The sequence below is a fragment of the Bufo bufo genome, chromosome 2 (genome assembly GCF_905171765.1).
Source record: "Bufo bufo chromosome 2, aBufBuf1.1, whole genome shotgun sequence".
NCBI classification, from domain to species: domain Eukaryota; kingdom Metazoa; phylum Chordata; class Amphibia; order Anura; family Bufonidae; genus Bufo; species Bufo bufo.
This window is the reverse complement of record NC_053390.1, coordinates 264,663,744-264,676,791: the sequence shown is the minus strand read 5'-3', so window position 1 is coordinate 264,676,791 and position 13,048 is coordinate 264,663,744. Positions and strand designations below refer to the sequence as shown.

Genomic DNA, 13,048 nt, shown 5'->3' with positions numbered 1-13,048 from the left:
TATGGACCAAAATGGTGCTGGTAGCACTTTATCCCAAAGGCCTCTTGCACACAACCATATGTATTTTGCGGTCCGTTAAAACGGGTCCACAAAAAATACAGATGAAATCCGTGTGCATTCCGTATTTTGCGGAACGGAACAGTGGCCCCTAATAGAACAGTACTATCCTTGCCCGTAATGCAGACAATAATAGGACTTGTATTTTTTTGCGGAATCGAAATACAGAAACGGAAAGCACACGGAGTACCTTCCATTTTTTTTTTAGACCTATTGAAGTGAATGGTTCCGTATACAGTCAGCAAAAAAAAAAACGGAACAGACACAGAAAGAAAATATGTTCGTGTGCAAGAGGCCTAAGCCTCATGCACATGACTGTTGCCATTTTGCAGTCTGCAGATACTGCCCATGTGCATCCCACACTTTTCTATTATCAAAATGCCAATTCTTGTCCACAAAACAGACAAGAATAGGAGATGTTCTATGATTTGTGGAATGGCTGCACGGATTCCATCTATGTACTGTCTGCATATTCTGTGGACCCATAGTAATGAATGAGTAGGCGTGTGATTCACCAAAAATGCAGATTGGACGCGGACGCAAAAAACGGTTGTGTGCATGAGGTTTAAAGTTATGAGAGTGGCTGAACCAAACACAAACTTTTCAGCACTTCCTAAGGCCTGTGGCTGGTAATTCAGACAAAATGAATGCATATTATTTCAGTTGCATTATATTATAATTTAGGTTCTGTTCACACTTGTGCCAAGCTTTCTTTTATAACATTGTAACACTGACTTAGGGCTCATGCACATGACTGTATGTATTTTGTGGTCCACAAAAAATGGATCTGCAAAAAATACGGATGACGTCCGTGTGCATTCCGTATTTTGCGGAATGGAACAGCTGGCCCCTAATAGAACAGTCCTGTCCTTGTCCGTAATGCGGACAATAATAGGACATGTTCTATTTTTTTTTTTGCGGAACAGACATGCAGACATACCAAAATGGAACGCACGGAGAAACTTCATTTTTTTTTGCAGGCCCATTGAAATAAATGGTTCTGCATACGGTCCACAAAAAAAATACAGAACGGACACGGAAGTAAAATACGTTTGTGTGAATGAGCCCTTAGAGTAGAGTTTACTGTGGTTCTGGAGTGGTTTCTGTCATTTTGATGGCAGGAATAGTGCTACATGCTGCCTTATTCTTACTATTAAAAAATAACGGAAACCCAACACAGTTTCCAGACAGCAATGTGACCATAGCCTTAAACTGTTAATTTTAATTTTCAGTCGGCGTTGGGGTTGTGGAGCCCACAGTCAATTTCGGCATTTGCCCTGCCTGTAGAACTGAATGTAAATAACATTTCTGCTTATGTATCCATAGATTCCAACAAAGAAACTATTTTGGGCTGTCTGTGCAATAGGGATTGGCGGGACCTTTCAATATGGATATAATCTATCAATTATTAATGCACCTACAACTGTAAGTAAAACGTCTTAAGCTTTGCTGTAAATTTGGAAATATTGAGGCACATTAGACTTAATAAAGCCCTATAGCTGGAGGTGGATTGCCGACGTTATGAAGAGGCGCAGGCCTCTTTATAACTTCGGCGGATCCTCCGCCACTATTAAATGTAAGACAGCTTATGAGCTGTCTTACATTTAGACCTTTTTTTACGCCTAAAACATGCGTATAAAATGGTAAATGAGACGGGCCTGCCGGTACCTCCCCTTCCCTACCCACCTCACACCCACAATTTTAGACCTGGCATGAGCAGGGAGAAGTCGCAGATTGCGGCACAACTAGTTGTTGCGCCGAAACCTGCACCTGAAATACGCCTAATTTAGGTGCATTTCAGATTGATAAATGACCCCCATTGTTTTATGGAGAATCTTTCAAAGACAAATATAACTATTATACAGAGAAAGGCTGAAAACTGAACACAATGAGATTTTGACTTTGTACAATCAAAGAATAGTAGAAGTCAATAGTTCAATACCCAAAGAATCATAAAGTGAAAAATATAGAGGTCATTTATTATCCAGAAAAACGCCTTCTGGTGCAGATTGCGCCGCAACGGTTAGTTGCACCGCAATCTGCGAGTTTTTCACGCTCACACTAGGTCTAAAAAAGAGGGTGGGGTGTGGACGAGGAAGGGGAAAAGCCAGCAGGCTATTCTCATTTATCATTTTCTACACCTGTTTTAGGTGTAGAAAATGGATGCGCCGAAGTTATGTAGAGGCCTGTGCTTCTTCATAACGTCGAGGGATCCACCACCAGATATAGGGGTTATATTAAGACCAGCGTCTAAAACACCGGTCTTAATAAATGACCTCCATAGCCTTTGATTATGTCAGCAGTCTCATAAATCCACACAGTTGTGATCTTTTGTCTTGCTTTAGCTGTTTCAAGGTGAAAATCTGGGCGCCTCATAAAACTGTTTCAATGTCTGGAGATCACATGAACCAAATGACAATTAGGTTCTTGGTGCCACCATTTAAAGCAGAGTCACATAAATCATGCTGGCAATCCCACCCGCCTTTTCTATCCTGCACATCAGTGTCTGGATGTGCAAAGGGGTGCTTCTGCAGGAAAGAGGGGGTGGGCTATAACAGGCGGGGTTGCCAACTTCACCCAGTGACTCCACCAGCACTGTGTCTATGATGTAAGGTACTTTTTCAAAGTTTGTTTTTAACACAAAGACACTTATAAGGTAATTTCAAGAAAGCCAGTTTCTGAGGATAGTGCTAGTTCACATCCAGTTAGGACTGCCCACTTGCAATGAATGAATTAATTAATATTGTGACCAGGTTTATCTACAAATGCTGTATGAGCTTATGAAGGTTTGGGCCACTATTGATATCTTGAATTTCTGTTTAACTCTTATTTTTATTTTTATCCTTTGCAGCATGTACACAAGTTCATTAATGAAACCTGGTATTTACGCTACAACTCCCAGTTAGATGAAGGCCTACTAACGCTCATTTGGTCAGTAATAGTTTCAGTGTTTGCAATAGGTGGACTTCTTGGGACATTTATTGGTGGGCATGCAGCAGTAAAGTATGGCAGGTAAGCTGGCACCTTCTTTTGAATATATGTTACAGAGGTGTAAAGAAATGCATGATGGGAAGATGTCCTAGCATGGAGAGAAGCCTAAAGCTTCTAACCCAAGCAAATTGCAGCAATGTCTAAAGCCAATATATGTGTGTTACCTTTACTGGCTCTTATTTCCACTAACTAAACTGAGCCGCAACTCCTCTAGGTGGGGTGGGTGGAGCAGCCACTACATAACTACTAATACTATGAAGCAATAGTTAACCAGATAATTGCAGTGCCCCAGAGGACTGTTGCTGCCTATAGGCGGCTATTGGGAAAAGTATTTTAGAACTGTGCCTTTTGCTGCCATTTGTGTTATTACTCCTATAATAAATCGAGTAAAGAAAGACTTTATTTATTGCAACCAATGGTACTGATTATTGAGTCCACAATCTATTCATTGGCTTCTGCACTCCTGCCTTGCACCTAGCGAAACTGTTCATCATCAAAGGTGCCCCAACACCAGGGTGTGCCTTGAAGGAAGAAAGGGTGCATTCTTCAGTGCACCACCTTAGGGAGCGCCAAGGTGGAGCTAGCTACTGTGGACTGTGAATACAACTACCAACATCCTCCCCTCCCCTCTGGGTTTACTGCATATTCAGCATTCTCAGGACAAAATTTTATATGTAGCACAGCTACACAATTTATCACATTTAACACATTAAAGTAAAAAAAATATTGTTTGACCTGTTAGAAAGGTGCATGATGTAATCTGTAGTGAATGTATTCTTCTCATCAGTCACTGAATTTGTGAGTTATCCCCTCTCTTCTACTTTTTAGCTGTGTCATGTGACTAATTGTCTGATCTCCAACTGACACAGGACAGGAAGTCAGTTACTTTTCTGTTTATCCCTCTGAGACAGACATTGAAGCTCCCCTAGGAATACATAGAGAAACTGGCTTCCTGTCCACACAGGACATAAAGAGTTTCTGGTTTGCTGTGTTATTTAGAGAGTCAGAGTGTTGGTCACTTTGTACAGTTGAGGATCAGAAGGGAGGTTATAACTCACAAATAGTCTCTGGTAAGAAGATTACTTTCTCTACTGTTTATATCATGTACCTTTCTAACAGGTCAGAGAATAAACATTTTTGCGGGAGTTCTTCTTTAGGCAGTGACCACTGGCTGACTGCACATGTCTATCCCTGTCTCATCTGTAGCTGGTAACTTTTAGATAAATTCTTATGCATATAGTAACCTGTCTGCTCATCTGTATTGCAGGAAACATGTTCTCCTGGTGAATAATGCTGTAGCAATTCTCGCTGCTCTTGTCATGGGAATGGCTCAACCAGCTGGATTATTTGAATTTTTGATAGTTGGAAGATTCCTTATAGGAATCAATGCAGGTAAAATATAAAATTTTTTTTATACATAACCTTATTCAACCCATTGCTATTTGAAGGTATACAATGAGAATGTAAAAGACAGAAACGAAGGCAGATAGTTTGGTATCTGGTTGATAGTTTGATAGTTTGGTATCTGGTTAATTTGTGCATATCCTATATGCGTTTACCCGCATTTGTGTGCAGGAGACCTAAGGCTTCGGGGATTTTTTCCTTTTTTATCAGCTGCAGTTTTGCTTTTTTCGGACGGCAGACGAACCAGAATCTTTCCAGGTTTGTTTCGGACGAATCCACTAAAACAGAGCGTAGCACCATTTTAGTGCACATGTGGGCGGGAAAAAAGCTCCAGGAAGGAAGAAGGGTTCTCACATGACCCTGAGAGGAAGTGGGGGCAATCAGTGCTGCAGCAGACAGGGAGGTGCCTAGCAGAATGAGCAGAATGCTTACATTGTCTGCCAGGAAAATTATGTTAGGGAGTCAGGGACAGTGAAAAATCAATCAGGGACAGTCAGAAATCAATCAATCAAGCTTATTGCCAGGGACAGTCAAGGGGAAGGCTATGATTCCAAAGAAGAATTGTGTGTGTTGTGTACAATAGAGAGAAGCAGGGCAGCTGACAGACAGGAAAAAAGGAGACAGGACCTGTGGCTATGCCTCCTATCAGATGCACCTCTAAAGCAGCTACCTGCAAGCCAATACTTTCATTTTGTTTTGCCATTTTCATAGAAATTCATTTTTTTTTTGGGTACAATATAATTAAGCAGTATATTAAAGTAATTACTGCAGCAATACCCACAGTATGGCAACAATCTAACTGTGTGTTAAAGGGGTTATCCCATGAATAATGTAAAAACTAAAAATAAGACATCATATAGAACATGACAATCTCTTTCTAAGAAAGTTAGAACCAGCCCTGTACCTCACATGGATCCAGAGATCTCTGCTATTCATTGCTCTGCTAGATTTATATCAAGCTGAAAGCTCAAGGAGAGTATCTTTTCTGCTGCAGCTCAGGAGGCATGTCTCAGCTCTCCCTATGACAAACCAGGATGCAGTTGAAAGATGAAACTGAGCATGTGCGTCCATCTCGGTGAGCAGGTCAAAGAAATAAGAAAATAAGTCACACTATACAGATACATTTTATTTAATAACTCAGTAGCTATACAACATTTTTAATTACATGCCATTACAAAACTACTCAGATCCAGGTGCTGGTTTGAAAACTGTAGAATATTTTTCGTGGGACAACCCCTTGAAGTTTAAATTGAGTATCAAGCCTCAGTCGTCCATTTACGTATTTTCAGTTTCCACACAGTCGCAATAAATTTTTTTCGGGGGGACTGCTTTCAGTTTATTTAATCAGCATATATATATGTGATTACAGCTGCAATACCCCCAGTGTGGCAGCAGTCTACCTGTGTGCGTTAACTTGAAATGGAGCGCCAAGCCTTAGTTGTCCGTTTACGTATTTTCAGTTTCCACACGGTCCAAAAAAATTTTCTTTGTTTTATTTATTTATGATATCAAAAAAAGAAGGACAGCCATATAAAATACATTAAGCATCTGATTGCTCAAAATAAACCCTCTCGCGGGGCAGCTGCCAAATAAACCATATCAAAAACATAAACCCCATAAACAAAAAACCCCATAGTCCCTCTGGTGGAGCGATGAAGAAAAGGAAAAAAAAATAAAAAAGGACCACCTACCACAAAGACCATATTTTAGACCATGCTTCTGGCTTATTTTGGGAAGTATATCTAGTCTTTTCATATGCCTTCACTTTATTAACCAGGCTGAGCCAGTTATTTATATCAGGAGCGGCTCTAGCCATCCGCCCACATGCAATAATCCCTCTAGCCAGCATAAAAACCATAGAAATAAGTTTAAGCTTATGAGTTCTGACTTGACCTTGCTCTATATCCCCTAATATGGCAGCTTGGATGTTAAACGGCGGCTGTACCCCAGTCTTATTTTTAACAGTTCCATATACACCCTGCCAAAATACCTGAACATATCGGCAGTACCAGCAGAGATGCATGAAGTTGGCGAACTCGTGGTCCCCCATAGGGCAACCCGAGTTAGGCCCCCATGCATCCTTGCTATTCGAGCGGGGAATAAATATATCCAGTGCACAAAATGAACCTGTATTACTATGTAATTAGAATTCAATAAACATCTGCTCATATTGCAACAAATCCTATCCCAATCTATCTGTATTAATCCAGGAATTTCGCGTCTCCATCTCCCCCAACTAGGAAATGGCGCCCTACCTGCCAAGCCATGGATCAATCCCCTGTATATATGTGATAATTTAATCTTCCCCTTCTGTGCCTACTACTCTAAATAATGGAGACTGACCTGTAAGAGTATAAACTGAGTGTAATTGTCTATATCTAAACCAATTAATCCTGCGTATTGGGAATCCTGCGATGAGAAATCTCATCTAATGCGAGCATAACCCTATCCCTAAAAATTTGTGAGATATAAGTAATACCTGAATTTATCCAGAACCTATCTTGTGACATATTCACAAATTCACCCAGGTGAACATTTCCCCAAATTGGCGTAAAATCTAGAGCGACAGTAACCTCTAGTAGCTCGTGTGTTCCCATACTTTAGTGAGGAGGTTCACCATGGCATGGCATATAGGTCCCCTCCTTTGTTTCAACTGTCCGGATTCCAACAAAACAAAAATATCTTTGTAACCTGAGCTGCAAACCAGATCTTTTAACACCGGGTCAAGCTGCCATTCCCTCATCCTCATGTAGCTGAGCTGCTAGGTAGTAACCTCTAAAAAAAAAGGTACACACAAACCTCCTGAACTAACAGAAAAGTACAGATATTTTAGTTTCATTCCAACTCGTTTTCTCCCCCAGATCAGCTTGTTTAGTAGCTTGTCAATAAGTGAGAACGTACTATTGTCAATCCAGACTGGAGCAGCTATAAATTGATACAGGAGTTGATTTTAAAAAGGGAGATTCTATCCGCCATTGATAAGGGCAGTTTAGACCAAATCGCAATCTTCTAGAGGGCGAGACTCTTATTCCCAGATACTCAAAGTCCCCCTGTGTTATCCAGCACAATTTCATCCAGGGGAAACAGGATGGTCTTGTTCCAGTTAATCTCCAGCCCGACAAAGCCCCGAACTCCTCCACACTTTGAATGGTGTTAGGTAAGGCGTTTGGGGTATCGCCCCAAACAAAATAGTATATCGTCGGCATATAAAGACACTTTAACTACTCTGCCATCTTCTTTAAAAACCCCACCTTCTTCGTCTTGCCTGATCTTTAAAGGGTTTCTCTCACCCCGCAAAACTCATTATTTTTTTTTTGGATAGTTAGATTCCTCCTAGTGCGATATAGCAGAATATAATGCTCTTACTTACTTTCATGCGGCCGATTCTTTATAAAACGAACTTTTATAATATGTAAATGAGGGCTCTACCAGCAAGTAGGGCGTCTACTTGCTGGTAGCTGCTGCAGAAATCCTCCCCCTCGCCGTGTTGATTGACAGGGCCAGCCGGGATCTCCTCCTCCGGCCGGCCCTGTCAGTAATTCAAAAATCGCGCGCCTCGCGTCATTCGGCGCAGGCGGTCTGAGATGAGGAGGCTCGTCTCCTCAGTGCGCCTGCGCCGATGACATCACCGAAAGAGAAGACGTCATTGGGGCAGGCGCACTGAGGGAGTGCTGAGGATACGAGCCTCCTCATCTCAGAGCGCCTGCGCCGAATGACGCGAGGCGCGCGATTTTTGAATTACTGACAGGGCCGGCCGGAGGAGGAGATCCCGGCTGGCCCTGTCAATCAACACGGCGAGGGGGCGGATTTCTGCAGCAGCTACCAGCAAGTAGACGCCCTACTTGCTGGTAGAGCCCTCATTTACATATTATAAAAGTTCTTTTTTTAAAGAATCGGCCGCATGAAAGTAAGTAAGAGCATTATATTCTGCTATATCGCACTAGGAGGAATCTAACTATCCAAAAAAAAAAAAAAGAGTTTTGCGGGGTGACAGAAACCCTTTAAGGCCAGAGGTTCTAAAAACATATCTGTGGTTAATTAACGCCATGTCATGGAGCTGCCTGTTCTACTACAACAGGAAAAGGCCTTAGTACAGCCGTTTCTGTATCTCTAGATATCAACAAAACCCGTTTCTCTGCCGAATTTTGCCAATGGTGAAGTAAAACTACAGTGATCCCCATCCCCCTTGGTACTGCTGAATCTATCCAGTTCTATATCCATTACACAGTTAAAATCACCAATATTAATAGTTGCGCAGGTGTCCCTCTGTTCCATAAATACTGCCAGTTGACCCAGTATGTATCGAGAGTATGGCGGAACAATATACACAAATGCAAGTATACATTTTGAGCCATTTAATGTCCCATAAAGAAAAATATATCTCCCTTCCCCATCACAGGATGTGGAAATGCACTTAAAATCGACCCTTCTATGTATCATTACAGATACACCCCTTTAGTAGCTAGTGTAAACTGAATGATAACAAGAGCTCATCCAGTTCTTTTGGATAAAACAAATGGTGTCGTTAATCAAGTGCGTCTCCATTAAACTGACTACACCTGGAAGAAAGTTTTCTCTTTTCCTCTTCCCTCGCTCCACCATTTCCAACTATATCCACCCACCCCCAACCCTTCCCTCCGTCCTCAACCTCCATCCCACCGCTTGGCCCCAAGCTAATTTTAACCTGCAAACTCTATTCCAGAACTACTCCCCACCCCCTCCCCACCACTCATCATCATAGATAAAATGACTGCGACATTCATTAGTCCCTGGGACTATTTAAGCCCCTTTCTATCCATCCATTCTGCAACCTCCTCTGGCGTATCAAAAACCGGTCGAAATAATATTTTTTTTTGGGAGGTGCTGTCAATTTAATTAAGCAGCATATATACATGAATACTGCAGCAATCTACCTGTGTGTGTAAAGTTGAAATTGAGAGTCAAGCCTCAGTTGTCTGTTTCCGTATTTTCAGTTTCCACATGGTTGGAATTTAAATATTTTTTGGGATTGTTAATGTAATTAAACCAGCATATATACGTGATTACTACACCATTAGATAGGGTAGCACATAAAAATATCTGGGAGTGATAATGAATTTAGCACCAAATCCGCTCCCTAATTCACAACACCTACCGGGGGGTGTTGATTGTGACGGACCCCCAGTACCCAGGAAGAGTATGTCCACCTCTGTATTTTTCCTTACTCAGGAGAAATTGCAAACCTCTGATCTGTAGCTCCCAGTTTTCCCAGTCACTGGTCGAGACTCAGTGTAGGTGAAACAAAAATCTGTGTAGGTGAAACAAAAATCTGCTTTATTGAGCAACTGCAAAAACTTATTTGCAGAAATTGTGATCAGATAAAACTAAAATCCCATCACATCCCCCTTCCCCTCCCCAGACCTTCTGTCTGCACCACACCACAGGGGTCCACCTGCTAATAGCTCCAGACAACTCTAGCAAGAGCCTGGCCAGAATGGCATTGTTCTGAGCTCCTCCAGAATACAATGGGAGATAACGAGAGGGAGGGGGAGAAAGAGGGGTGCTGACAGTCTTTTATAACCAGGTCACACAACATAACATAATTACACTCAACACCAATATACATATGACTCTTCACCATGTCATCACATAGCTCCCCCAAGTTTAAGGATGGCAGACCCGGTGAGACCCTCTACGGGTCCACTTGGGGATGTTCATGTTAGTCACCCTTCCAGTTCTATTTGACGAGATAGTCCATCAGCATTCGCATTGTGTTTCCCCAGGCCGGTATTGGTTTGTGAAATCTAACGGCTGTAGGGCTAGGCTCCACCGCAACAGCCGTCCATGTGCCCCGGACACCCGGTTCAACCAAACAAAGGGGGGTCTCCAAAATCCTAGGTCCGTAGGCGCTAGGAAGGAGGCTGGCCATCAGCCTCCTCCAGGAGCCCAGGTCACGGTGGGTTCCGTGACATTATCTTCAAAGAAGCAGCATATATACATTTTTACTACACCAATACACAGGGTAGTGCACAACATTATTTGAGATGCCCAACAATGTCCGTGCTACAAAGAGTTCCAAATGAAAGACCCAGAGCCAGAAGCACCATCTATCTGGCCAGAAGCAGTGGTAGGCCACAGTTGTCCGTGCTGCATCATAAAGGAGCAACTTTATAGTTGAGGAGAAAGAGAACGAGATAGTGGATTGGATGGCTCACTCCTCCTCTCAGTTGAAGCAGGATGATATGGAGGTAACCAGAGTCTGACACCATTGCCATAGAGCCAGGGGCTACAGCTTTCCTCCTGCTCCTCCTCCTGCCCCAAAGAAGGCTTTTACCGGAGTCCTCCCAGTCTTCACTGCCTCTTCCTAGAGGGGTGCCTTCCTTTTTCCTGAGAAGTAGCAAGCAAACCTACCAGGTCCTACAGAAGATAGTCAAGATTACTTTTGTGACTTGTGAGAGCAGTCAGCATTTGTACTGCCCTGAGGAGGAGGCTGCAGACCCCAGGCACAGCCATGTTGGTGGTGGTAGTAGTAGTGGCCCCCATAGCCACACTATTAGTGTTGGGTGTAGTGACAATGGCCGCCAGGGAAGGGAATGGGGGGACAAAGAACCCACCATGATATCCCACAGTCTGATAGAAGTGAAAGGGAAGGTGAGGACTCTTGTGGACGATAATGATTGTGTGCTGGACAGGACCTAGGATCCGGATTAGAGTTCTGAGGAGGAGGCAACATCAGAGGAGGAGGGTGATGGCAGCAGCAATAAACAGCAGAGGCCATTTACTTTCCAAAGAACAGCCAGGACCACGTCTGCTTCGGGATCTGGTGATCCTGATGATGCGGTGGGTGGGTGAGACCCAAAATATGCCAGAGCTTAGCCCAGCTCAGCTGCCTCTACCCCTGTGTAGCAGTTTTTTTCCACGCTGCCGGAGGACAAAAGCATTACATTGAGCAAGCTGTGCAAGAGCAAAATAAAGCGTGGGCAGGCAAACACAAATGTAGGCACCACAGCTCTATTAAACCACATTAAGCAGCATCACCCCATCCATGTGCCGTGCTGGCTGAGGTCAGCCAGCAAGCTGACAACTCCCGCCTCAACACCTAGGTTCAGGACTACCTATGCTATGGCCAGTCTCTGTCGCATACCAATTTCCCTGACCCCATGGATTTCTGGGTAGGTAGAATGGAACAGTGGGCCGAACTGGTACAGCATGCTCTCTATCTTCTTTCTTGCTCTGCCTCCAGTGTCATCTTGGAGAGGGTTTTCAGTGCCGTGGGGGGTGTGGTGACACCCAAACGGACCAAGTTGTTGTCCGCTAGTGTCCAAAACATTACTTTTGTCAAAATGAACCAAACCTGGATTCAGGAGTATTTTCACACTCCTCCAGCTGATTCCAATGTATAGACCTTGCTCGTGACACATTGTACTTCATGATAGTCATAAATTTGAGTCAATATATTTCACCTTTATTTATGAAAAAATCCCAAATTTACCAAAAAATTTCAAAAATTCGCAACTTTTTCAATTTCTATTTGCTTTAAAAACAGAAAGTGATACCTCATAAAATATTTAGTACTTAACATTCCCCATATGTCTACTTTATGATGGCATAATTTTGTAAATGTCATTTTAATTTTTTAGGACGTTAGAAGGCTTAGATTTTTAGAAGCAATTCCAAAACCCACTTTTTAAGGACCAGTTCAGGTCTGAAGCCACTTTGTGGGGCTTACATAGTGGATGCCCCCCATAAATGACCCATTGTAGAAACTACACCCCTCAAGTTACTCAAAACTGATTTTACAAACTTTGTAAACCTTTTAGGTGTTCCACAAGAATTAAAGGAATATGGAGATGAAATTTCTAAATTTCACTTTTTTGGGCAGATTTTCCATTTTAATCCATTTTTTTCTTTAACACATCGAGGGTTAACAGCCAAACAAAGCTTAATATTTATTACCCTGATTCTGCGGTTTACAGAAACACCCCACATGTGGTTGTAAACTGATGTAAGGGCACACGGCAGGGTGCAGAAGAAAAGGAAAGCCATATGGTTTTTGGAAGGCAGATTTTACTGGACTGGTTTTTAGATGCCATGTCCCATTTGAAGCCCCCCTGATGCACCCTTACAGTAGAAAATCCCTAAAATTGACGCCATTTTGGAAACTAGGGGAGAAGGTGCCATGTGCTATTTTAATAGAGCAGGTTGATATGGACGCAATGATATCAAATATGTCTACTTTCTTTGTTTGTTTGTTTCAGTTTTACATTTTAAAGCATTTTTGAAAAAAAAATTATGTTTTTGTATCTCCATTTTCTGAACGCCTTTATATTTTATTTTTCTGCCGATCATCTTGTGCAGGGGCTATCTTTTTGCAGGAAGAGTTGACATTTTTATTGGTACCATTTTTGGGTACATATGATTTTTTGATCATTCATTATTACACTTTATGGGGCAAAGGTGACCAAAAAATTGGTTGTTTTGGATGTTTTTATTTATTTATTTTTACAGCGTTCACCTGAGGGGTTAGGTCATGTGACATTTTTATAGAGCAGATCATTACGGACGTGGCAATACCTAATATGTATACTTTTTCTTATTTATTTGTTTTACACAATAA

At 42.3% G+C, this 13,048-nt stretch overlaps 1 protein-coding gene across 3 annotated transcripts in view; it reads left to right on the top strand.

Annotated features, from left to right (window-relative positions):
- Positions 1-13,048, top strand: part of LOC120991439 (solute carrier family 2, facilitated glucose transporter member 11-like) — a 105,690-nt gene that overhangs the window by 49,306 nt on the left and 43,336 nt on the right. For all 3 annotated transcript variants that reach the window (XM_040420258.1, XM_040420259.1, XM_040420257.1), the window contains 3 exons: positions 1,384-1,482; positions 2,909-3,069; positions 4,316-4,440. In XM_040420258.1, the coding sequence (XP_040276192.1) occupies positions 1,384-1,482; positions 2,909-3,069; positions 4,316-4,440 (385 nt within the window). The remainder of the gene's footprint in view (positions 1-1,383; positions 1,483-2,908; positions 3,070-4,315; positions 4,441-13,048) is intronic.